Source organism: Sceloporus undulatus, chromosome 5 (genome assembly GCF_019175285.1).
Source record: "Sceloporus undulatus isolate JIND9_A2432 ecotype Alabama chromosome 5, SceUnd_v1.1, whole genome shotgun sequence".
NCBI classification, from domain to species: domain Eukaryota; kingdom Metazoa; phylum Chordata; class Lepidosauria; order Squamata; family Phrynosomatidae; genus Sceloporus; species Sceloporus undulatus.
Genome location: NC_056526.1, coordinates 25,740,615 through 25,766,591, shown reverse-complemented (window position 1 = coordinate 25,766,591; position 25,977 = coordinate 25,740,615). Strand labels below are relative to the sequence as shown.

Sequence of the window (25,977 nt, the reverse complement as noted above, 5' to 3'; positions counted from 1 at the left end):
AATAGCTTCATTTCTAGCTATGGGTAAACATCCAGATGCTTCTGCAATCCTCCCCCACCCAAATCTCCTCCAGTTCCAAATGGCTGTGTGAAGGGGGCTTTTAGTAGCTCTACAGTAGGTTGGAGGAGCTTTGGTCACTGCAGAGGAAGGAAGAGAATACCAGCTTTCATTGTGATTTTAAAAACAACAACGACAGAATAATAATAATAATATGATTTATTTATTTATTTGTAGTCTGCCTTTTCACGGGGAATCAAGGCGAGTTACAACATGCAAAAACAATGTGTTACATATCAAATTCAATTAAAATTTATCCCCCTCCCAACCTCCCATCCCAAATTATAAAACAAAATTAAATAAATTACAATATAAAACGTTACAGTGATAAAATCAACAGAGTTGGGGAAAAGAGGAAAGGACTCTATAGTAGGAGGGAGAAGATGCTATTGTGCTCAGGGAGGGGAGGCTAATTTGGAAAAGCCTGCTGGAAGAGATCCATCTTAACGGCCTTTTTGAAGGCCGCTAAGGTGGTAATGTGGTGGATCTCCTCTGGCAGGTCATTCCATAGCCTAGGCTTTGCAAACATAGGGTTAACCTACACCTGTGTATGCCACAGAATGCCAGTTGTAGTTTGTACTGCTTAACAGAGGCAAGTTGGGCAGAAAATCAAAAGTACAGCTCCCCCTCCCATTACCATTTCATACTGTGGTGGCTGGGTAAGCACATTTGTTGGATTTCTGCCTGTCTCCTCACTTTAATAGACACAACATTTTTGTCAGGGCTGAGAGTAAATAGCAACCCTGATATAAATTCACTATAATTAAGCTTTTACCTTCTTCATAGTAATCTTATCAATTCTGGTGAAATAAATTAACCCAGTTTAATTTTAATTTTGGTTTGTTTTACCATTCTTTTGAAATTGCTGTGATCAAAGCAAAACTTCTTATATAAGCATCCAGAAATGTAGCAGGTGAAACATTTCCTGGCATGCATGGAGCAGAGATGGAGGTGGGAAAAACATTGACTGCAAAAAGTCTACATGTTAAACTGGTATTAAAGGCACAGGATCCCTGGCAGAAGACAAGTTAGTAATCCTGCTGTCTTTCACAAGTTACTATTTTAGGGATCTCAGACTGCTCTCTCGTCTTAAAGGCTTAAAAATCTCCAAGGTATTGTGAAAGATAATATATATACACACAGTTTAGGGATTGCACCAGAAGCTTTTAAAACCTTTTGTTTCCAGGTTTCTGACCAAGGTAGGCTGAACAGAGATCTTGTTGGATTCTCTGGTGGTGTTTAAAATGGCGACATAAACACACTGGTAATTGAAATGCTAAGAAGAAGGAGCTTAAAGGAAAAGGGAACAATGATGATATTGGCTTTACTGGAATGTCTCTGAGTCATGAAGAAAGAGGGGTTTAATCCACCATCCCAGGGAAGTACATTCAGGTACACATTGTTTCAACAAGTAGAATGCGATTGAAATACATGTGCCAAGGCTAATGGGTTTGTGGGGAAAGTAAGTGAGCTTCCTCCTTATCTTGGTGGAACCCCAGTTACAGGTTTACCAAGAATTGGAAATGTTAACTTTTTTCAAAAAGACTATAGCTCTCAAAATCTCTCAGCCAGCATCGATACTGTCATGGTGACTAGGAAATTCAAAACACTGTAGTCCAGAAAATGTAACTTTTCCAAGCTCTGCAGGAGTTCTGGTGGCACTGTGGTTAAATGCCTATACTGCAGCCACAACATTCTTGTGAGTTCGTTCCCAGGTTGACTCAGCCTTCCATCCTTTTGTAGGTCAGTAAAATGAGTACCCAGCTTGTGGGGGGTAATTGGCTTACAGATTGTAAACAGCTTAGAGAGTGCTAAATTCATTATTAAGTGGTATAGAAATGTAAATGCTATTGCTATTCGCTTGTTTATAGGCACAGGGAGCAATGGGCCACCTTTTTATGTGTTCTACACCATTTAGAGCTTTGCTGTGTTGGGATCAGTATGGGACATTTTGGAAAAGTAGCTTGCAGATGCAGCTACCCAGAACAGGGCTCAAAGTGCATGTCATTTCTAGTTGGCATACCTGCCAACTGTCCTGTTTTGGCAAGGACATCCCTCATTATTCCTCTGTTTTTCCACATCTTCAGCTGAATGTCCCAGTTTCTCTCACCTACTATTTTCACACTTTGTCCCCAGCTTATCTCAGTTGTTGCAAACTGCATTCAAAGTGCAAAAGTAGCTTGCAGTCAATTAATGTGGGGGGGGGGGGACACCAGAAGGGGAGAGAATCTTGCCCTTCTCAGTAGGCTCTGGCAAAAGCAAGCGGCTGCAGCTTCTCCTGGCTTGTTATGTCCTTTCTCATTAATAACCTTTGCCATCATGACCACACTCTGATGTTGCTTTGCCCCATGTGTCTCAGTTTTCATTTGTGAAATACTGGAGGGTATCAGATGTTGAATAGCATGGGGGACAAAATGGAACACTGAGGAAGTTCACAAATCAGTAGCCAAGGAATCAAATAAGCATTCCAAGAACCATATTCTGAGCTTGCCTTTTCAGAAAGCAACAGTGCTTCCCATCCTAGTGAGGCATCCCAGAAGGACACCATAGTTGATGGAATCAAAAGCTGCCAGGAGGTCCCACAAAACACTGTCCTCCACTCCAGTTCCCAGCAATGCTCATTCACCAAAGTGACCCAAGCTGTTTCTGTCTCCAAACCAGGCCTGAAACCAGATTGAAATGGATCAAAATAATTAATTTGGGACTTTACCGCACAAGAAAAGAAAGGTTAAATGAATTGGGAGAGTGGCGGTTTTCTCTGTGCTGCTCCACATGCACTTCCATTCACTTCCCGAGGTGCCTTTCATTGAATGGATTTTTTTAATATCCAAGCAGAAATTTCTTAAAGTTTGTTGTTAATTACACTGTGATCCATTACAATATCGAGCCTTCCATAAACATATACTGTACCTACTTACCAACCGTTTTTGCTTGTTCCTTCCTTTTGAATCTGGAAAAATGATGAATAATGATCTTAGACTTTCCTAAACTGCTCAGCTTGCTCCTTGAATGTATTTTTGGAAAGGTGGATTTAGCAAGCAAAAGGCTTCAATTGGATACATCAGTTTTCAGTTGTTATATAAACATTTGTTCTTAATAATGCCAAATGTGCTGGAGAGTTGAGAGTCCCATAGGTAATTTGATAGCTTGTTGAGAAGACACTTTTAAGCAATGTTGTCATGCTTCTCTTTTTCTCTGTTTCTCCTTCCTTCTCTCTCCCCCTGTAGAACAGCAAGTACCAGAACATTTATTTATTCCTCTTTGGTAATTGGTCATTTTTGTCATGTGATGGCACTGGTTTCTCAAAATATACATCATGAATATGAATTTCTCAAGTGAGCCGCAAGATTTCATGTGCATCAGAATGAAGGGGTATCTGTTTTTTATTGTTATCAACTGGTGATTCTTCTTCAGTCTTCCAATTCCTAGTTAGTGTCCTTGCTACTCAGAATAACATTACCAGATAGCCTATTTCAAAACTATATTAGGATCATATGTATTTAGGTGCATCTGGGTGAAAGTTAATTGGATCCCTCCCCCCCAAAAAATACATATGGTCCAGAGGATTTAGCAGTTAACAACATCAACATGTTCTAGAGTTTCTGGGTCTGGTTTACCTGAAAGGGTTGTTGTGAGGATAAAACAGGGAGAAGAACCACCGTATATGTTTCCTTGTGCTTACAAGAAAAATGACAGAATAGAAATGTAATTAATAAATCAGGGGAAAGAGAGAGTGTTTCCATTTTGCACAGTATTGTCCAGAGGCTGTTTTACAAACAAATTGAATGTAGTTTCACATCAAAAGAGAGGAGGAAATGTTTTACATATATCATAGGGTTGTTGTGATGATAAATCAGTGAAGAGGAGAGCTATGTCATAAAGATGACTGAGTGATCTTGGACCATTACCTCTTTCTCAAGCTGGCCTCACCCATCACCTAGCTGCTTTCACATCCACAAATTCTCTCTTTCTCTGATTTTAACCAGCTATACCCTGAATATTTTCTAAAAGAGTCAAGAAAATGATTGTGGAATCAGTGAGTCCATTACTTGTCAGGAACAGAGCTTGGAGAAGATACTCTTTGGACCAGTGGTTTTTAACCTTTTCTTTACCAAGGACCCCCTTTAAATATATTTTGTTCCTGTAGCCCCCCCCCTCAAGATTAAAAAGCCTAATAATAATAATAATAATAATAATAATAATACTTGAACATTGAGCCATTAACAGTTACACCATTTGTTAAGCATTCCCTCAGAGATGCCTAAAGAGGAGGGAAGAACTTTCTTCTGCTTTCCCACTAGTTTGCAGCTGGAGCAGCTTATACAGTAACACATAGGCCCAGCCTTGACTTGTGTTATGGGGCTACTTCACTCCATTTGAATAGAGAGTTTGGAAGAAAAGGTTGTCCTCACTGTTTTAAGTGTCCTGTCTTTTCCCTGGAAAGGAGGGGAGTGAGAGAAAGTAAGAGAAGGGGAAAGATTAGCTGGCTGATTGTGAGCTCTGCTGTAAGGAGGTCTGAGCAAGTTTGAAGCCTTTGTCCCCAATCCTCATCACAGCTCCCTAGGTATCCATGGATCACATATTAAGAAACACTGATTTAGACTACAACTTCCTGAAGCTTCAGCTAGCACAGCCATTGGCCATTTCAGGAGATGAAGTCCAAAACAGTTCTCCAGTTTGTGAGCCCAGGAGCCCTTGATGTTTCCATCTTACCTGTCAGAATGATACAGTTGCTTGCTTGCTTGCTTCTCTTGTTTTAAAGACCTCATATGTATAGTCAACCCTCTATATTGGTGGGCTAGCCATTTGTGAACTGGAGCATCTGTGGATGGCCATGCCTTATTATTGTCAATGGCAGTGTGTACATGCAGCCATGCCAATGTGACTACGCACACATCGGCATCCATTTACAGTAATGGGACTCAAGGTCCCACTTTTTTAATCGGCAGGGTTGTCCAGGACTAAACCTTGGCTGAAGCAGAGAGCCAACTATACACCATCCAGGAAATTTGCCTATATTATCAAACCTGCAGGGAAGAGGTTGAAGCAGGTCTTGTCTCCTTTTTTCTTCCCATTCCTACTCCACCTTTGATCTTAGGAAAGTGTCAGTTGTCCAGGTTGTAGATGCTCCTTAATATCTGCATTGGAAGTGTCAAAACTCTTCCCAAAATATGTCTCTTATTTTGCAAGTTCGTGGGAAGAGAGTATGTACCAGAAGTCTTTCCCACTACCTCACATGGGATAGGTTGGTTGGGATTGGGACCATCTCCCTCTCCTTCTAATTCACAGATTTGTGAAGTAATGAGGATCCCCCCCCCCTTTTCAATTATCCAAAGTTAGCTGTGGTTTTCATGTAGGTAAATCTGCTCAGTGCACATGAGATGCCACTTAGGATAATTCTATGCCATGCATCCTGTTGGTTAATCCCAAAGAGTGTAGATCCATTGTGATTGAGTGGTGAGCCAACACATGTAAATACAGTTGATTTAATGAACCTAACAATAAGATTTAAGACTATTATAAAGCTTTGCATTTTTCCTTTCATACTGCCTGTAAACTTCCCTATTCCTGATCTAAATATTTGCAGGTGTATGTTTTAAATGTATCTGCTGTGCAGAGATGAATAAATGCTCTTAAAAGGCCTTCTGTTTTCCACACGTTTAACAAAAAAAAGGTCAACATTTACCACCCTGGCTGAAATTATGTCCCATATCTAAGGTTCAGATATTCTATCCTATACACATGTCCAACGTAAATTCACCAAATTTAATACGTAACTGTTTTTTAAATTTTTTTAAGTACTGTGTTGTTGAGGAAGGAGTTCAAAGGCTTGAAACTGTAAGAAATGAAAGGGGATGAAAGTCTTAACTATAATTTCAGGAAGTTTTGATGGATCTGGGCCTCATTTTGTGTTAAACAGCTCCAGCTGTTTGGCCTCGAACTCAGAAGATTATGACTTCAGGTGAGGTGTTAGAAACCAAAAGAGAAAAGCAACCTCTTTCATGAAACAGAGATTGTTAATAAGCTATGGGCTAAAATGTTGGAAAGAACAGGATTATGAGGGGGGAAATGATTTAAAATAAAACATCACATTTTAAGAGTCACATTTTTAAAAAGGTATTAGGAGAGGAATGGGAACTAGTCCTCAAAACTGCCAGTTTTAAATTGGATAATGGGTGACATTTAGGAACATGTGCCTGCATGCACATAACCATTTCTCTCCAGGTCTGTCTCGTGTTGTATATGCATAATGCAACATCTATTTGCATACAGCTGCAACATTGTGTTGGCATAGGGGCTGCTAAGACCATAGGAAGTGTTTTACTAGTTTCAGAAGTGGCTTTCATGTATTTAAATATTATTGTAGAGAGATCTTGTAGCACCTTTGAAACTAATTGAAAGAAAGAAGTTGGCAGCATGAGCTTTCGTAGACTTCAGCCTACTTCCTCAAAAGCAATTTTAGGCTGCATCAATAGAAGTATAGTGTCTAGAATCAAGCAAAGTAATAGTGCCACTCTATTCTGTTTGGTCAGGCCCCACCTGGAATATTGTGTCCAGTTCTGGGCACCACAATTTAAAAAGGATGTTGAGAAACTGGAGCATGTCCAAAGGAGGGCGACTAAAATGGTGAAGGGTCTGGAAACCATGCCCTATGAGGAATGATTTAGGAAGCTGGGGATGTTTAGCCTGGAGAAGAGAAGGTTAAGAGGTAATATGATAGCCCTGCTTAAATACTTGAAGGGATGTCATATTGAGGAGGGAGCTAACTTGTTTTCTGCTGCTCCAGAGACTAGGACCCGGAGCAATGGATGCAAGCTACAGGAAAAGAGATTCCACCTCAACATTAGGAGGAACTTCCTGACAGTAAGGGCTGTTTGACAGTGGAACACACTCCCTCAGAGTGTAGTGGAGTCTCCTTCCTTAAAGGTCTTTAAACAGAGGCTGGATGGCCATCTGTTGGGGATGCTTTGATTTAGGCACGTTACAGACTGCCTGAAAGTGGTGGTCTGCCGCCCCCATTATTAGCGGCGCCGAAGAGCCCCAGCGGCCCAACCACAAGGCTCCCCAAAAAAGAAGCATCTCTTGTTGTAGCGCGCTAATTATACTGCAAGGCGCCAATGGCGCACTCATGACGTCATTAGCGCTGTATGACATCATTAGCGCGACATCAAGGTGGCGGTGCCCGTGTAGAACGGGTGCCGCCATTTTGTACATCCCCAGGACATACTAGGGTTAGGGGTGTGCGTAAAGCATGCCCTTTCCTAACCCTAGTACGTCCTGGGGACGTACTTTACGCCCGTGCGGAACAGGCCAAAGAGATTCTGCATGGTAGGGGATTGGACTGGATGGCCCTTGTGTCTCTTCCACCTTTATGATTCTATAGACTAATATGGCTATATCTTTGAATTAAATCCTGTTGTTAGTTCCCATTAGAATACAGCCATTGAAGCAACTGGATTTACCCACATGTTGGCTCACCATTCAACAACTGATTCAGTAGGGTCTACTCTAGTCTTGAGTGACCAACATGATTTCAACCATAGTTTGCATGGGCAAAGGTATCTCATCTGTTTAGACTGTGGTCTACTAGTAGCTGGATTGGCCTCCAAAACATCCCACTGTTCCAGTATATCTTGGGTAGAATCCTGTAAGTGACATAGGTGTGTGTAAGTGTGGCTTATGTACATATGTCCTTTTTTGAAGCAGACACAGGGGGCTATTCTCCAGCCCTTTGGAGCACTCCCAAAACCTCTTTACCTGACAGCTGTCAAGCCCTAGTTATAGGGAGGGGAGGAAGGGAAGCAATTCAAATAAGGAAGTTGCAATTGGTCTGGGCTCTAAAGAAAAAGAAAAGTATGGGCACAAACTCATTTCTTCCTCCCTCCGAGCCAAGACCACCTGCTTCTTTCTCATCTGAATTTCCTCCCCTTCCCTTTGGTAAGCAGCAGTAGCCTCAGTTTGACAGCTGCCAGGCCTAGGAAAGGACACAGAACTGCATGGACAGAGGGGTTATGCTTCATCTGCTTGATGTAGCATCTTTTCCCCTGTTTCCAGAGTGGCAGATCAGATGTCTCTAGGGAGTCTGTTTATTTGACTCGTATCCCACCGTGGGATGGAAGACAGTTGGTAACAAAACAAAAACAGGTAGAGATGGAAGCAGACAAAAAGGTTATTATGCTGAACACAACTAAACATATAATATTAAAATCCAGTTGAATTAAGAAGCATTTTTAAAGTCATCATTTAAAAGGTATAGCACTAGTATGTTAGAAAACTTTCCTCACCATGGAGTCAGTTGCTAAAAGCCCACCAAAGCCAAACGGTCCTTGCTTGACACCAGTAGGACAACAGAAAAGGGACAGCAAAGCTTTATCTCTTTGTGTAAAACATATTTGATTTTAACTTACTTTTTGTACTACATTGCACATTTTGATTTATGTTTTATGCATACCTCCCCCAACCTTTTTGATTTGCCAAGGAAGCCCCATTTAATTGCCTCTCATCCCACTTTTTCCACTGCATTTAAAATGTCCCAATTTCTCTCTCCTCCTCTCACTTCTCCCTTGTCCTCTGCTTACTTCAATTGCTGCAAACTAAGTTCAAAGTCCAAAACTCATTTGGACACATCAGGGAAGAGGAGAAGAGAGGAGCAGGTGGAATATTGCTCTTCCCAGTAGGCTCAAGCAAAAACAAACTGCTACTTTGGTGAGTCATGCACTCTCAGCCCCAGAAAACCCTGTGATAAATTTGCATTAGAGTAGCTAGAAATCGAAAACTACTTGAAGGATAGCTAGAAATCAGAAAAAGAAGAAAAAGCCAGCAACAACCTCTCCTTGCTTGTGTGCTGTTAATCATCAGTATCTTCTGCCATCATGACCACAGTGTGATGTTGCTTGGCCATACAGGTCCCAGTTTTCATCTATGAAATGTTAGACTGTATGTACACTTGGCTCTTCAAAGCCATGGATTCAACCATTCACAGCTTGAAAATATACCAAAAAGATATACATCCCAAAATGCAAACCTTTGTTTTGCTATTTTATATAAGTGATACCATTACACTGTGCATTGTATTTAATGGAGCATTTACAGATTTTGATATCCATGGGGGATCCTGGAAGCAAACCTCAGCAGATACCGAGCCCACTTTTTTATGCTAAACACTGGCCTATTTTTTAAATATATTGATTAAATTGGCATTGTAGTGGGTTTTTAAATGTGGATATAGTATCTATTTATTCTGTTAAGTTAATGGGTTATTTTGATGCCCCAATTTTATAAGTTTGATCCCTCTGACCTACCCTGCCTATGTAATGTCTCTAACTCTGCTGTATATTGAACATGCAAGGCTTTAAACAGACAAAGTAAATGGCTCTTCTGAGGCCTCCCTCTCTCTATTCCTGCAAAGACTTAGTTTATGTAGCAATAATCTGTTCTTTTCTCACAAAAGAGAGACCAAACTGCTAGAAGCAAGGGAGCAAAAGAACCACTCATTTAAATTAGTATGTCCTCTCTGGAAAGGTACAGAGAGTGCTCAGAATTGCTGACCACACAATTTTTGTACTAGCCCTGACAAATAACCCAGTGAAACGCTGCCAACAACAACAAGACTTACTACTGCTAATGTCGGCTTGGCCAAATCCTACAAAACCACATTATCTGGAATAAGCCAATGCTTTATCTGTGGTTATGCAAACTAAGTTGATCTTATGAGCACAGTCAAGAAGCATGGTTGAGAGCTTACATGGGTAGAGCTCTTAGACCCCATTTGCCCCTTTTCCTAATCTCAGTGCTGCATTGTGTTATTTTCAATAATTGGTAGACATCTCTTTCCCCATTAAAACGCGCACATGCTCACACTACAATGGGCAGAGTGTTTCTGTTGTTCTGCCAGAAAAGGCAGTTACTCTGCATCTCTTCTTTCCAGAGCTTAGAAATGGGTCAGTACTGGCTGGGGAATTCTGGGAGGTGTAGTGCAAAAAAGAATTTTTTTCCAACTGTAAATATTGGTGACCAGGGAGCTCTACCTGAGACCCACTAATCACCGATCAGAGATGGCAGCTGGGCTAGACAGACTGATCAGTTTAACTCCAAATCATTGTAATCCATTGTAGTGAGAGGACTGGAAGACCCTAGTTTAGATCAAAGGGACAAAATATTCTTGGTCAAGTCATGCTGTCACAGCCTAACTAATTCACAGAGCTTTTATGAGGACAAAATTGGTATGTATGTAGAGACTGGGGAGAATCAAAGATGTTCCCTTGAACTCCCTGGAGCAAAGCATAACCTCCCAAATTTGATAGATGAAAACTGAGACACGTGTGGCCAAGCAACATCAGAGTGTGGTCAAGGTAACAAAAGTTTCTTAATGAGGAATAATATACAATCTAGGAGATGCTTCAGGCATCTACTTTTGCATGAGCCTACTGAGAATAGCAAGATTCCACTCTATATTTATTTATTTATGGGATTTATATCCCACCTTTCTCCCAAAGTGGCTATCCCCTACAGATTTAATGGAATGCAAATGACTTTTGCATTCTAAATTCAGTTTGCACCAACTGAACTAAATTGAAGATGAAAGGGGAAAGTGGGAGGAAAAAAAAGAGAAACTAGGCCATTTTAAAGCATCTGAAAAAGTTGAATGGAAGAGGATTACTCAGGACTGTCACAGCCAAATCAGGATGGTTAGAAGCTATGGCAAAGACTTGATATAATATTAGAAATAAACTCAAGATAAAGCAACTTCATATATTACCTACCTGATCAAGGTGCATCAGATTCCATTCCACCATTGGAAGCAGGATACCACCTTGGAAGGCTGAACAAACAAAGTGTATCCTATGTAGTTTCCCTGTTCTCTTCTATCTGATGTTTCAACATCTTTGGCTTTTACTTCCTAGTTGACACATACATTTCTTAAGGAAGGCTGCCAGCATGAGCCTTCCCCACTTGGAAGCTGGGGTGTGTTCTAGTGATTTGGTATTTTCTAGGAAACTAGGTTGTACTTCTTATTTTTTAACCAGATGGAAATTCTGAGAATGCTCCCTTATATAATTTGTGTATTCAAGGTCAAAACTGACCAATAGTGTCCATAACATCTTCAAAGATTTCAGAGGAGTTTTTCTGTTGTGCTCATAAACCTACTGGATGCTTGTTTTTATTCTCACTTTGGGTGACACATTTCTGAAACATGTCACAGTAATAGAACTTGGCAGCTCATTTCCCCACCCCAGTAACATATGTCTATGATCAGTGCAAGTATTACTGAACTCTGTGGTGTTTACTTCTGAGCAGACATATCTATGATTGTGTTTTTCTAACATAGATGTTGGGCCATGGGATGAAAAATTCTGAATGCACAGTGAGAGTGTACCTTAGTTAAGATTCCCCAGAACCCTCATAGTATAGTGCACAGCAGAAAATCTAGTGGGAAGTTAGTAATCCTAAACCAACTGTGGACAATATTTGGCCCTCTAAATGATGTTGGGTTGTAGTTCTCTCATTATTCTTAGCCCACGTAGCCAGTGGGAAGAGATTATGAGAACTGCAATCTAACAACATTTTGTAGATGCTGTGATTTATGATCAAGTTAATTTTGATTTATTGTGACCCTATGAATGTGGGACTTCCAAGAGCCCTGGTCATCAGTAACCATATTCAAGTCTTATAAGCGTAGGGCTGCCTCTTCCTTTATTGAATCAATCCATCTGTCATGTGGTCTATGTGTCTTTCTACTGCTTCAAACTTTACTGAGTTCAGACATAGCTGAGTCCGTCTGGAAAATCTGTATACAAAGGGATCTTGTAGTACCTTTGAGACCAACAGAAAGAAAGCAGTGGATAGCATGAGGTTTCGTAGACTTGAGCCTACTTCCTCAGATGCATGTTTGGAGTGCAGACTCCAGAGATAAACCTATCTTAGCTATTTGTGTATGAGAAAATGTCAATTCAAATTCAAAAGCTTGAGGACATGAAATTACAAGTCCAGTTTTAATGATAGTTGTTGAGGAACAAAGGCAGGAGGAAGGCTGTTGCATAAATCCAAGTTGATAACCATATGAATGAGTATTGGAATGTAGTGTGAAAAATAGAGGGGGATGTAATGAACTGGTCAAGGGCACCCTCATATGGATGGGGATTAGATAGTGTTAAAATGTGTGTAGTGTGCCAGGAAACCATTTTCTCTGTTCAACCCACTGATCATTATTTAGCATCTTGGATCTTGGGCATCAATAAAGAATTGTAACCCAATCCCAAAATCCCAGAGGAAAACCAAATGTGGCCATTATAACAAAAATGGATAGTCAATATATGTTGGCAAGGCCAAGTAATTTCACAGGACAGGTAGTCTTTTATCTCCCAGATGACAATAATGGCTTGAGATGACACATTTAATAAGAATAGCCTGCCACTGTGTCAAGATAATAGACAAATTCATCTTGGAAGCAGTATATAGTTTGAAAAAGAGACTATTATTATTATTTCTACCCCGCCTGTCCAATAAGATTGAGGTTGTGTTTGTGTGTGTATTTGTGGAGCATAGTATGATAATCTAAACTGTTTATATTGTTTAAATTGTTTATATTGTTTAAATTGCCCTGAGATCTCATGATAAAGGGAAAGATTGCAATATTTTAATAAACAAAATAGCAAATAAATATTAATGATTTTATGTGAAACAGATACATCTGTAGTTTGTTTAAATTAGTTCCTAGAGCCAAGGAGCATACTAGTAATGTGCACTATCTAGCAGAAATCAGAGGCTTGCATCCTATCATTAGTCTCAATTAGAGTCAATTGCATCAACTGTTGACTCCTCATTCAACAAGATACTCCAGCTGGGACCACTAATAGGATTCAGGTTAGGGAATCCTTCCCATAAAGTCTACAATATACAGTATAAAGACTACAGTAATCCCTTCCATAAAGTTTTAAAGTATATCCTTTCAAATTTTCAGTCTTACAGGTACATGATTAAATTCATACTTTCATACTTTCATACATGAATAAATTCATACTGCTGGATATAAGTATCAACTTCATCTTAATGTGATACTATGAAAGAGAAAACTCTGTCAAGGCTATTGAGAAGTCCTGGTCATCAACAGCCCTGCTCCACTCATGGAAACTCAGAATCTTGGCTTCCATTATTGAATCAAATATAGCCATAACTTTACTCTTCCTCTTATTCTTCTGCCTTTCACTTTGTGGGGCATTATCTTTTCCAACGAGTTATGTCATGATTACCTAAATTACAATGGCCTCATTTTAAGAAGTAGGGTATAAGTGTAAAAACAAAACTTGTATCTTTCTCTTTTTTTTCTGTTTGCAGACGCCCAAAGGCACTTGTGCAGAATCTGTGAAAATTGCCATTGATGCAGGTTACCGCCATATTGATGGTGCCTTTGTGTATTACAACGAACATGAAGTGGGACAGGCAATTCGGGAGAAAATTGCTGAAGGAAAAGTCAAGCGTGAAGACATATTTTACTGCGGCAAAGTGAGCAATCTTAATTACTTGTGTTTAAAGAGACAAGTGGCTGCCTGCAACAGGGCCAACCCTACCATAGGACAGAACAAAGTGGCTGTCTCAGGCTGCAGATTTGATGTGCAATGAAAGGGGAGCAAATTATTAGTTATTTACTTTATATTGTTACAGATTTTTACTGCAAGGAATAGGTTGGGGACAGAGGGTCTGAATGATCCTCCAACATTTCACAGATCAAAACAGGGACACGTGTGGCCAAGTCTGTTCTTTTTGATAATAAATGTTCCACGTTACCCACCCTTGCCATAGGGAAAGAGCCACCACTGAGAAACCCATGTTCCTGTTGCATTAAGGCCAACTCCCAGATTGCCTCTACAATATGGATGGTAAACCTATCATCCCCATAATGGTGGGAGTTGTAGTAAACAAAACACCTTTTGGATGACCAATTAGCTGAAATGGAGGATTCTCTCTCTCTCTTCACCAGCAAAAGAGTCCTTGTGTTCGATCATAGTTTAGCCTCAATCTGTTTGAGATGCTAATTGTTTCTTGGTTAATTTATAGAACTTACAAAAACCTTCTTTGCTTCAACAATTGACATAAGAAAGAACTTAGAACTATTGTATTTGTGTGTGTTTTTCAGAGAGGGGGGAGAAAAGCCAAGGGCACATATGTTGGGAGGTGAACTAGAGAATAGGAAAAGGGAGACCCCTCCAAAATAATTACAAGGCTCCCAGAAGAGAAGAATAGTAGTCACAAATGTGGTTCTAATTAACCTTGACCCTGGAAATAAACTGGAGGGGAAAGATAAAACCCAGATTCTGTTAAGAGGCTCCATCTCTGAAGCTGTTCATTGATCTGTGCTAGAAATGACTGCAGTTGTTGGCAGAGAGCAGGAAACAGCCAAGTTCTTGCATCAAGGGTTGATTTTCCTGAAAATGGAGAGGATGCCTCTGGTACCTAGATTGCTATCTTGAAACACTAACTTTAATCAAGGGATGATGAAAAGGATGGTACTCACCCCCCCCCCCCCCCCCGGCTGCTTAATTTTCCAATTCCTGACATAGCAAAATAGCCAATATCTGTTTCGGAGCTTGGCAAAGCTGGCTCTTTATGATTACAGCACCCACAATTCCATAGTGACTATGCTCAGAGAATGACTCTGGCAGTCAATTCAAATAAAGTTATGTTTTCAAACTCTGGGTGCAATACATCATACAATTATTTTCTTTCTTTTCTAGATTTTTTCCCCTTGTCCATTGGAAATTCAGCCAATCTAAGCTAACTTTGCTGTGTTTGACCACAGGGTTCCAGCATAGTTTTTTTCATGTGCCATAGCTGGTTGCAGAGCATATTGTTATGTTAAGTTGTTCCAGAAACATGGATTTATGCTCCCCCGCCTCCCCCGCCCACCTCGTGTCTTTTCTTCCTAGAAAGTGAAAATGTTTTTGGAGAGACACCAAGAATTATTTTACACTGCACAAATATAGTACTGTGATTTCATTTTGACAGCCCTTGCAACATCCTATGGATTCCAGAGATTTGGAGTTTAGGGAAGGATATGTACCAGATCCTATCTGATCTCAGAAGCTAAGCAGGGTCAGGCCTGGTTAGTACTTGGATGGGAGATCACCAAATCATACTAGGAGCTCTAGGCTTTATTTCAGAAAAAGGCAATACAAGCCACTTCTGAGTATTCATTCTTTGCCTTAACTGTGAAATTCATGGGGTTAGCATAAATCAGTAGTATTAGGTAACTAATTATATCCTTAAGAACAAACATGTTCTTTTACATGTTGGAATGCACCTGCCAATATTCTTTACCATTGGCTATGGATGATGGGCTTTGTAATCCAAGAGCCACATGATTCTATCTCTGATATAAAGCTTTGAAATCAGCAGCTATCCTACTATTATTTTTGTGCTGGGATATGGTCCAGGATCACTTATTCACTGTAGAATTATAGCACTGTGATTCCAGCCTAACTGCCATGGCTGTATCCTATGGAATCTTGAGCTGTGTAGTTTCAGCAGGCACTAGAGCTCTCTGGCTGAGAATTTTAAATGTCTATGTATGTATGTGCCTTCAAGTCACCTGTAGACTTCAAGTCACCTGTAGAGAAGTACTACTAGGTATGTACTTCTCATCAAATGAAAAGTGACAGGGGGTCCCACCCCCATTTTTGAGGGGTACCCTTTTTTGTCCCACCTCTATTTTGGGCTGCCCCTTGGAGAAGTAGACTCATGTGGCTCTTCAGAAGCTGTTGGACTATAAAGCCATTCATTCATAACCTATGGTAAGAAATGTTTGCAGCTGAAGTCCAACATGTGGAAGAACACATGCCTGTTCTTAAAGGTATAAGGATTTACTCCGAAAAGTATGAGCTAAACTATTGAAACCTAGGCCAAAATGGGTCCCATCCATCATTGTGTGAGTGGGCCTGTTTTCACAAAGGTCCCTTCTGGGACCCAGCATGGTGTACTGATTTGAATGTTAGACTATGATTCTGGAGACCAGAGTTTTAATCCCTGCTCAGCCATGGAAACCACTGGGTGACCTTGGGCAAGCCACACTCTCATCCTCGGCGGAAAGTAAAGACAAGCTCCCTCTGAACAAATCTTGTCTTAGGGTCGATATAAGTTGGAAATGACTTGAAGGCACACAACAACACCAAAATTGTCCTTCCCCTCCCCTGACCCCATGTACCCATTCGCAGACCCAATCACAACCTTGGAAACTTACTTCTTTGAGCTAGATCTCCACCAACCTCTCAGCCATGCATAGTCACTGTAGTCAAATGAAGTATCTTTTCCAAATCTGTACTAGTACACATTTACCTAGGAATAAGCCCCTATGGGCTTACTGAGTGCCACTAACTTTTAGTAAGACATGTGTAGGCTTAACCTGTCACTTCTCTACAGTGTTAACCTATTCTGTTCATATGTGGAAAGTGAGAAATGTAGGTTATAACACTGTTTCATTCTATTTGCTTCACATCATGATGACTGTGGCTTCTTTGTCTATGGTATCATTTTGTTAAATGCCTTGCGTCAAAAATCTGTTTTCCACCGGGTGCAGACTACAGCTATGTATCCGCACAACTGAATATATAAATGCATCATAATAAGACACAAATGCAGTATAAAAGATCCCCAACTGCCCAATGCGCTTCTTCAAGGCAGCCAGACCTCTGGAATTTCTGTGCATGATCTGAGGCTGAGAAGCTGACTCATCAGAAATCAATGCCAAATGGATAAGGCCCATCTCACTGTATGGCTGGTTGGCAGAGAGAGTGTCAACATCTTTATAATAGTGTGTTGCACAAACTAACGCATATCTTACTCAGAGCTTGGAAAATATTATTTGGGCTAGATAGTAGAGGATTCTGTAAGATGAAATCATAAAAAGTAATTTTTCCAAGTTCTCACCTTACTTTTGCATGCAAAGATCTCAGAGTTTCACAGCCTCACCCCTTCCTCATGCCATCAATTGCCAGTGATGCTGTTGGTGTTCCTTTTGGTTCCTACTTATTCATGCCATTAGAATATTCACTTTACAAACTGAATCCAGAGGAAGTGGCATTCTTTTTTGTTGTTGTTGTTGTTAAGAAAGTGATTTGACCACTGTCTTCTATTCTCAGTTGTGCTGACACATAGCTGTTATCATGACCAGGTAGAAGCTAATAGGAACAAATTGTAGACAAACATCCATTATGAAACAAGGGAAACGACCTTGGATCCCATTTTGAAAGAAAGGTGGGGAAATAAATCCAATAAATAAATAATAAAATATCTCCACAATCTAAAACCTGTAAAATACATAACCATATTAATTTGTATCAGTATACAAAGAGATCTTATAGCATTATTGTGTAGCATAACCCTTTGTAGATTCCATCCTGCATCTGATGAATCAATATGAAAACTTATGCTACAGACTTCTTTCTCTTAGGTCCAAGGTACACTGCAGAAATAATCCAGTTTGAGGCTGCTTTAACTGCCCTGGCTCAGTGCTAGGGAATCCTGGGAATTGTAGTTTGTTGTGGCACCAGAGCTCTCTGACAGAGAAGGCTAAATACCTCACAAAACTACAGTTCCCAGAATTCCCTAGCATTGAGCCGGGGCAGTTAAAGTGGTCGCAGACTGGACTGTTTCTGCAGTGTGTTTTGGACCACAGTCACAAAGGTGCTACAAAATAGTAAAGTTAAACATAATTCATAGCTTCATCTAAAAGAGAGGTTTGTTTCCTTGAAGGTGTTTTTCAGGGAAACTATAAAAACAATTCAATAAAACAAGGATTAACTTTATTAATTGTATTAATGTAATTTAGTCCTATCCTTTTTTCTTTGTTTTATGTGCCATCAGTTTGCCTGTCAACTTATGATGACCCCATGAATCGCATAAGGTTTTCTTAGGAAAGAATTCTCACAGGTGGCTTTGCCAGTTCCTTCCTCTGAAATATAGGCTGCAGCAGCTAGTGTTTGTTGATGGTCTCCCATCCAAGAATGAGCCAGAGATGGGCCTACTTAGCTTCCAAAACCAGACAAGGATCTGGTGGTAGCAGAAAGTAGGAAGAATTAGACTACATGACATCTAAAGGGAATAAAATTAAAGTGGTATTAAACTGCATTATATGTACAATGTAGATGCAGCATAGGAAAAGGTGCTAACATCTGATCAGGTCCATATTTCCATCCATGTGATGAAATGGATTGGCCCAAGAAGTGTTCTTTGTTTTGTTGTTATTGTTAAGGATCTTCAGGTGGATTCCAACTTCAAGTTGACTCCGACTATTAGGGTTTTCTTGACAAGCTTTATTCATCAGAGGAGGTTTGCCATTCTTCTTAGAGAAAGTATGACTTGTCCAAGGTCAACCAATGGGTTTCCATGGTTGAGCACAGATTCAAACCCTGGTCTCCCTGAATTCTGTTCTAACATTCCAACCACTACACCATAATGCTGTTTTTTGTCTGAATTTACATTTAACAAGAATAAGGTTTAGAGCTGATGAAATAAGACAGGCCAGCACAGACTGTAAATTACTCTCATCCTGTTGAGTATTCCCCTACACAATAATATAATATAAACTGCATTGATCCCACTTCTTATTCTTAATAATTAATGACAATTTTTGATAGGTACTAGGTGCTGATGCTAATCCAAGGGGGCACATTTGATATAAAATCAACTGTCATGTATAATAAATGTCATAAGGGCTCTGCTATATCTATGCAGCATGTGTTAATAATATGCACTCTAAAAATCAAGAATAGAAAACATCTTTGTTCCCAAAGTTCTACAAAAATTTCTTCCATGTGTGGAAGAGGATAACAATCAATCACAAGGACTTTATTTGGCTCACTCAGATCACACAATAATCCAACTCTATGATTCTATGAGTGGATGCTGGCATTTTTCTTTCTTGTCACTACTATTGGTGAAACCTAATCTGATGACTAAACCTTCTCAATTATATCCTTTTGTAGTAGCTTCTTCATCTTTTCTGCTACTGAATCTCCTTGACTTTTGGCATCCAGGTGGGAGGGTTTGATAAACCCCCTTCTCTCACACAACTCTTCCTTTGGCTGAGTTCACCCCCCTCTCCTCCTTTCTCTCCTCTCCCCATTTTCCTTCTCTCAGTCTCAGCACATAATAAGAATAATGATAAGCAAGCTTTGATATCAATGCTTGGTGGTGTATAAAAGTTAATATGTTCATCTAAAAATATATGCAACTTAGAAGGGGCCTTTTCAGGGGAGTATGGAATGTAAAGGGGAGTCTGAGACTTTCAAGGTTGTAGGCTCTTCAGGAGAACAAAGAAGCCTCATAGTAGACTGATAAGGAAAATCTGGTTATAGAATTGAAAGTTATCCTCTATTTGTTGGAATGTCAAAATGCTATAAAAGCTTTGCTCCCTGTTTTGGTCGGGGGCACAGCTTGGTGAATGATTCCCCTGTGTTCTTTTGCATGCAAATAAAGGCCATCTTGGATCATGGACCTAGTTTGTTTGTTTCTCCTGTTTTGGTACCTTAACACAGGTAACACATCCTGTTTTATTTTAGCCTTATGAATAATTCCATATGCACTGCCAAGTTTGACTTCACACTAGTCTTCCAACTGCCCTGGGTCTTGTGCGGCAACACTTAACTGAAAAGGTGTAATTTGTCCATCTATTACCCTAAATTTCATTTTGGACTATGCAAGAGCCAGTGTGGTGTAGTGGTTTGATCATTGGACTATGAGTCTGGAGACCAGGGTTAAATTCCCCACTTGACCATGGTAACCAGCTGGGTGATTTTTGAATGCGTCACATGCTCTCAGCCCCAGAAAAACCCATGAAATGCCTTAGGATCACCATAGGTAGGAAATGACTTGAAAGCACAAAACAACAAAAATTGGACTATGACTTTGGAGACCAAGGTTTTGGCTATTTGGCTTTATCCCATTTGGCTATAGATACCTACTGGTTGACCTTGGGCAAGTCACATGTTGTCAGCCACAGAAAATTCCAAGGTAGGTTCAGTTTAAGAGTCTCAGCAAGCTGGAAATGATCTGAAGGCACACAACAACAACAAAATACTTTCCTGCCAAGTGCCTTATGTAAACAATACACAATTCTACAAATTTACAGCTTGATTTCAGTGTCGCTTTTACAATCAGACACCTACAGACAGGAAACTGAGTCTTTAAAAATACAGCAAAAGCCATTTTGTTTTAACAAATGGCATATCCCCAAAGTAATGCACATAATGCAAATGCAGTTGGTACAATTGGAAATAGAAGATAGCGGCTGAGATCCTACCTCACAGATAACTACAACTCCCCAAGCCTTCCTTAACAACCAGCACAGGGACGTAGCCAGGATTATGGGAAGGGGGGGGCTTGGGCATGGCGGCACGGTGGCGTGCATATGCCACGGGTGCGCGCACCAGTCATTGTATTCCAGTGCAGCTTGGGAAGGGGGGCCTGGACCCCACGGACCCCCGCCCCCAGCTATGTCACTGACCAGCAGCCACACTGAGCAATGGAGGTCTATTCTGCTGGTAAGCAGGCACAGCTGAATGATGCTCCCAGCCCTCTCCTGCTAACAATCTGTGGTGCAACAATCAGAATTAGGCTGCTACAACAGATCATTTGCAGGAGAGCACTGGAAATATCATGCCATGATTGCCAGCAGAACACACTTCCATCACTCTGGGTAGCTGCTGTAGCTGCTGGATACCAAAGTAGGTTGGGGGTGAGGGATTTGTGATCATGGCAATAGTGCCACAATTGTAAACGTAGTGCTGAACAGTTACAAATGCAGATGTCTAGTTTACACATTTGTAACTGCTCAGTAGGATGCCACCCATTTTTTTGATTATATATATATATTTAAAAACAATATTTTGGTCATGCTCCAAAGGACACAAAAATGTACTTGAGATCCACAAGTGTTTGGTGGGCTGCACATTCCCCACCCCTGCTATATAAATTGGAGATGTTGCAAAGGTCCGCAGAGACAGCAAGACTTCTTTGCACTTTGACTTTCCAAATGACTCTCTTTAGAGTTCTCTGTCTGTCTTGTAAAAGAACTTGTACACTATTTGTGTCACTTCTCCACTCGGATTCTAGTACTGTAGAAAATGGCAAAATCAAGGTTTGCTTTTTGATTATTTTTTTAATCCAAGCCATGGAAAGTGGACTCCATGGATACAGAATCAGTGGATATGGAATACTGACTGTGGCCTGTTACAGACAGCCAAAATAAAGCTGCTTCGAGTCACTGTGCAGGTATGGTGTTTCAATGATGCATGCGTCCTAAGAGTCCAGAAGTCACACCAAAGCCACACTCCATTCCTTAGGGCTGGAGCGTGGCTTTGGTGCGACTTCTGGACTCTTAGGACGCATGAATCATTGAAACATTATGCCTCCACTGTGACTCGAAGCAGCTTTATTTTGGCTGTCTGTAACAGGCCTGTATATTACATGACCTTATTTTCCTCAGATCCTGGGATTTTATGTACTGTAATTGTCTCTCTTTTGGTTTTTGTTTTCAAGGGTCTAAGTTTCTAATATATGTATTTCTCTTCTCCCTCTTAGTTATGGAACACATGTCACCCACCAGACCTGGTGCGTCCAACTCTGGAGAAGACATTAAAGACTTTACAGCTTGACTATGTTGATCTCTACATCATTGAACTGCCAATGGCTTTTAAGGTAAGGAAAGAATTGTGTCAGAGCTCCTCCTAGAGGACATTGATAGGAACACTGAATACTTTAAACCCCCATATTTGCAAATCCCCATCTCATTGCTTTAGGCTGCCCCCACACGGACTGGTTTTCAGATGATTGCTTCTTGAATTTAGTTTCCGAATAGCTACAAACCACACAAAACATTAACCGGTTTCCTGAGAAGGTGTGCACAAAGATCTCAAGGATCAAAAATGAGGACAGGTGTGACCTTAGGACCCACCATTACTGCTCCTATACACACGCACAACCTGAGAAAAACCTTTTTAATGAGGTTCTTGCTGCCCCAGGTCTAAATATTCTCTAAAGCAGTGGTTTCCAAACCTTGGTCCTCCAGGTGTTTGGACTTCATCTCCCAGGACCCATCCAACTGGGCCAACAATCAGGAATTCTGGGAGCAAAGTCCAAAACATCTGGAGGACCTAAATTTGGGAACCACTGCTCTAAAGGCACCAGATCCTACCTGATATTGGAAGCTGCATAATTAACATGTAGTCTGGCCTTCATACACAATCTGTTAACAAGGGCTGGGAATCCTACAGCTTTTCTGATGTTGTTGAACTGTAACTCCCAGCAGTCCCAGCCAATATAGACAGTAGAGAGCAATTCTAGAAGATGTAGCTTAGACACACCTGGAGGGTTACAAGATTCACATCCATATGCAAGACAAGCATCCCTGCAGTGTAAACTGTGAATTGAAAGACAATCCACAGTCATTAAGAAACACTAATATTTCCCCTTTTGCTATCAGCTTCTGAAGACAAACGTCTGTGTACAAGTTGCAAGGGAATCTATTTGCCCTCAATAAGTACAGGAGGATATTGATACAGTGTGGATTTTCCTCCCCATCTCCCCTCCCCTTCATTCCTTGTTTTTTTTCCAGCCTGGTGAGGTCATATTCCCTATGGATGAAAATGGGAAATGGCTGTACCATGAGACAGACTTATGCGCCACTTGGGAGGTGAGTTATTCTGAAGCTTTATTTCCTATCTTATAATAGGTAGGGGTGGGAATCACCTGAACTGCAACTCCCATCATGATGAATTGTCATTCATGCCACAGGACGTACATTATTATTGATATCACCTTTGTAGATTGCAGATGTATGTGTGCTGAGCATTTGGGGGAGAGGTACCCCAGCACACATGGAAAGCATGCTTTTCCACACATTGTTGAAGGAAGTTGTTTACTGTCCTAGAACTTTCCATAACACCTCAGTTACTGTGTTTCCTCACTTCATAGATTTCTAGTCAAGTGCAGAACAAAATCCAATCATTTTGCTCTTCAGGCATGATTTCTTTTTCAAAGACTACATGAATGCATATGTAGGTATGTACTCATCCTTAAGCTACTGTAACAAACTAGTGTATAAAAACAAAAACAAAATAAAAACAGTTCCATGCATTGGATGCCCTCAGATTGGATGCTTTCAGTGTTTAGGAAAGGATTTTGTTCCATTTTTAAACTTTAATTTCCAGAATCTGCCATCCAGTATGGTCAGCGGTCATGTGGCTGGGGTATCCAAAGAAGTAACTTTTCTAGGATCTGAATACTTTTCATGAGCACAGTTGCTTAAGGCCTATAGCTCTTCTCTCATCTTGATGGCTTCCATGTCAGTAGGGCAGCAAATCCACTCTGGATTTTTAAATCTCTAAATAGGTTCAGCATCTTGGATAGCACCTTAAAAGTTGAAAGAACTACCATCTCACTAATGGAGGCTGCATCCACATTGCAGAAATAATTTGATTTGACACTACTTTAACTGTCATGATTCATTGCTATGGAATTCTGGGAATTGTAGTTTGTTGCTGCGCCATAGCAGAGCTTTGCTGCTATAATGCTTCTCTGACCCAGGAAGCCTCCTTTTAACCATCCATTAAGAAGCCAAGCCCTTCCTCCAGTCGATCTGCCTTGGTCCAGGCCTCGGAGGTGGAGAAGAACTGCTGGACCTGATCCCATTGCCCACCACCACTCCCCTCTCCTTTTGTGTCGTGTCTTCTTAGATTGTAAGCCTGAGGGCAGGGAACCGTCTAACGAAAAGATTGTATGTACAGCGCTGTGTAAATTTACAGCGCTTTATAAATAAAAGTTAATAATAATAATAATAATAATAATAATAATGAACTATATTTCCCAGAATTCCATAGCATTGAGCCAAGGCAGTTAAAGTGGTGCAAACCAGATTATTTCTTCAGTTGCAGATGCAGCCAGAGAAGCCAAAAGCTGACACTGCTCCCTTTTCTCCCCTTCCTGTCTTTATTGCTTTCTGTTAGACCTCTTCATGTTGGCTTTTTCCTTCCACCTCTCTTTTTCTTAACTTCCACTCTGCTCTTACCTTCATATCGCATGACTACATTCTCATATCTCTTCCTTGTCATTTTCAAGTCTGTTCTGGGTCATCCTAGTGTTCTCTTGTCTCCTGTACATCATGGTTCTTTCTTCACCATCATCACTTTGGTTCAATTCTTTTCTTCCCTCCCTCTTAACAAAACAGCTATATATTTACTACATGGCTGTTTCCCCATTGTTTTTCTCTCTTTCATCCTGGCAGGCTTTGGAAGCATGTAAAGATGCAGGGCTGGCAAAATCCATTGGCGTGTCCAACTTCAACCGTAGACAACTGGAGATGATTCTGAACAAACCAGGTCTGAAGTACAAACCTGTTAGCAACCAGGTAATGGCGATGGAGCAGCTCTCACATCTGACGTGCAACATAAAGATTTAAGAATACACAAGGAGCTTTGCTGGTTCAGACTTTTCCAGTATTTTTAGTCCACCAGTGGCCAACCAAACAAATGCCCATGGGAAGCCTACAAGTGAAACACAAGTGATATGTAACATCCACTTCAGTGGTTTACAGCAGGGATGAAAATCACATGGGTCATGGGAAGCATGGGGACCTTCAGACCATTTTGGTGTTCCTACAGCTCCTGGAAGACTACAGAGGTGCTGAATCACTTCATAAAGAAGTTACAGCTCCCTGCTTCTAAAGAGGCCATAAGAAATAATTTGCTGTTATTGTTGCTGTGTGTCTTCAAGTCATTTCTGGCTTATTGTGACCCTATGGTGAACTTAGTATGGGGTTTTCTCCGCAAATTCTTCAGAGGGGATTTTCCATTGTCATCATCTAAGGCGGAGAGAGTGTGACTTGCTCAAGGTCACACAGTAGGTCTCCCTGGGCAAGTTGGGATTTGAACCCTGATTTCCAGAGTCACAGTCCAATGCTCAAACCACTGCACCTTGCTGGCTCTCTATAAAACATAATAATACACTCCTATTTCTAAAAAGGGATGTTTCACTTAAAAAAACAAATAAACTAGTAATACTTTCTTAACCTAAGTACCATGTTGAAAGAAACACACTTTAGTATGATTCTGGTTCTTCAACTTGACAGAATATTTTCAACAGAATACTTTCTGGTAACCTCTCGCTTGGACTTCTGCAATGCGCTCTACATGGGGCAACCCTTGTATTATACCCAGAAGCTGCAATTAGTGCAGAATATGGCAGCTCGACTGGTCACTAATACATCTAGGGCCAGTCATATAACTCCAGTGCTTAAAGACCTGCACTGACTGCCTATTCGCTTCCGGGCGCAATACAAGGTGTTGGTCGTTACCTATAAAGCCCTAAATGGCTTGGGCCCAGGGTATCTGATGGACCGCCTCTCCCCATATAATCCGCCCCGCACCCTCAGATCATCGGGGCAGCAACTTCTAAGAGTTCCGGAGGCCAGATTAATTTCTACTTCCAGGAAGGCCTTTACGATCTCAGCCCCCAGCCTCTGGAACTCGCTGCCAATTGAGCTCCGTGCAACCACCTCCCTACCCCAATTCAAGAAGGAGTTGAAAACTTATTTATTCAAACAAGCCTACCCCTGAATCCTTCCCCCTGAATATGTACTCTCCTCCCCCCTTCCCTCTGCCAGTATTAGACTGGCATGAGGCTGTAACACTTTTAATATGTTGGATATTGTGACACGGTTTTTAATATTGTATTTGTATGGATGTATATTGTATTGTTGACCTTGTTGTACACCGCCCTGATTGAAGAAGGGCGGTATAAAAATAAAACTTTTATTTATTATTATTATTATTATTAGGTACACGAAGAGATTGTGTGGTGTAATGATTTAAGTGCTGGACTGTGACACTGGAGAAAAGGTTTTGAATACCCACTTGGGCATGGAAAGCTACT

General features: G+C 40.7%; 1 protein-coding gene across 1 annotated transcript in view; it reads left to right on the top strand.

Annotated features, from left to right (window-relative positions):
* The window catches only part of AKR1D1 (aldo-keto reductase family 1 member D1), a 59,576-nt gene that overhangs the window by 20,811 nt on the left and 12,788 nt on the right, over positions 1 to 25,977 (top strand). The window contains exons 2-5 of the mRNA XM_042468133.1: positions 13,393 to 13,560; positions 21,631 to 21,747; positions 22,664 to 22,741; positions 24,332 to 24,454. Coding sequence (XP_042324067.1) covers positions 13,393 to 13,560; positions 21,631 to 21,747; positions 22,664 to 22,741; positions 24,332 to 24,454 — 486 coding nt within the window. The remainder of the gene's footprint in view (positions 1 to 13,392; positions 13,561 to 21,630; positions 21,748 to 22,663; positions 22,742 to 24,331; positions 24,455 to 25,977) is intronic.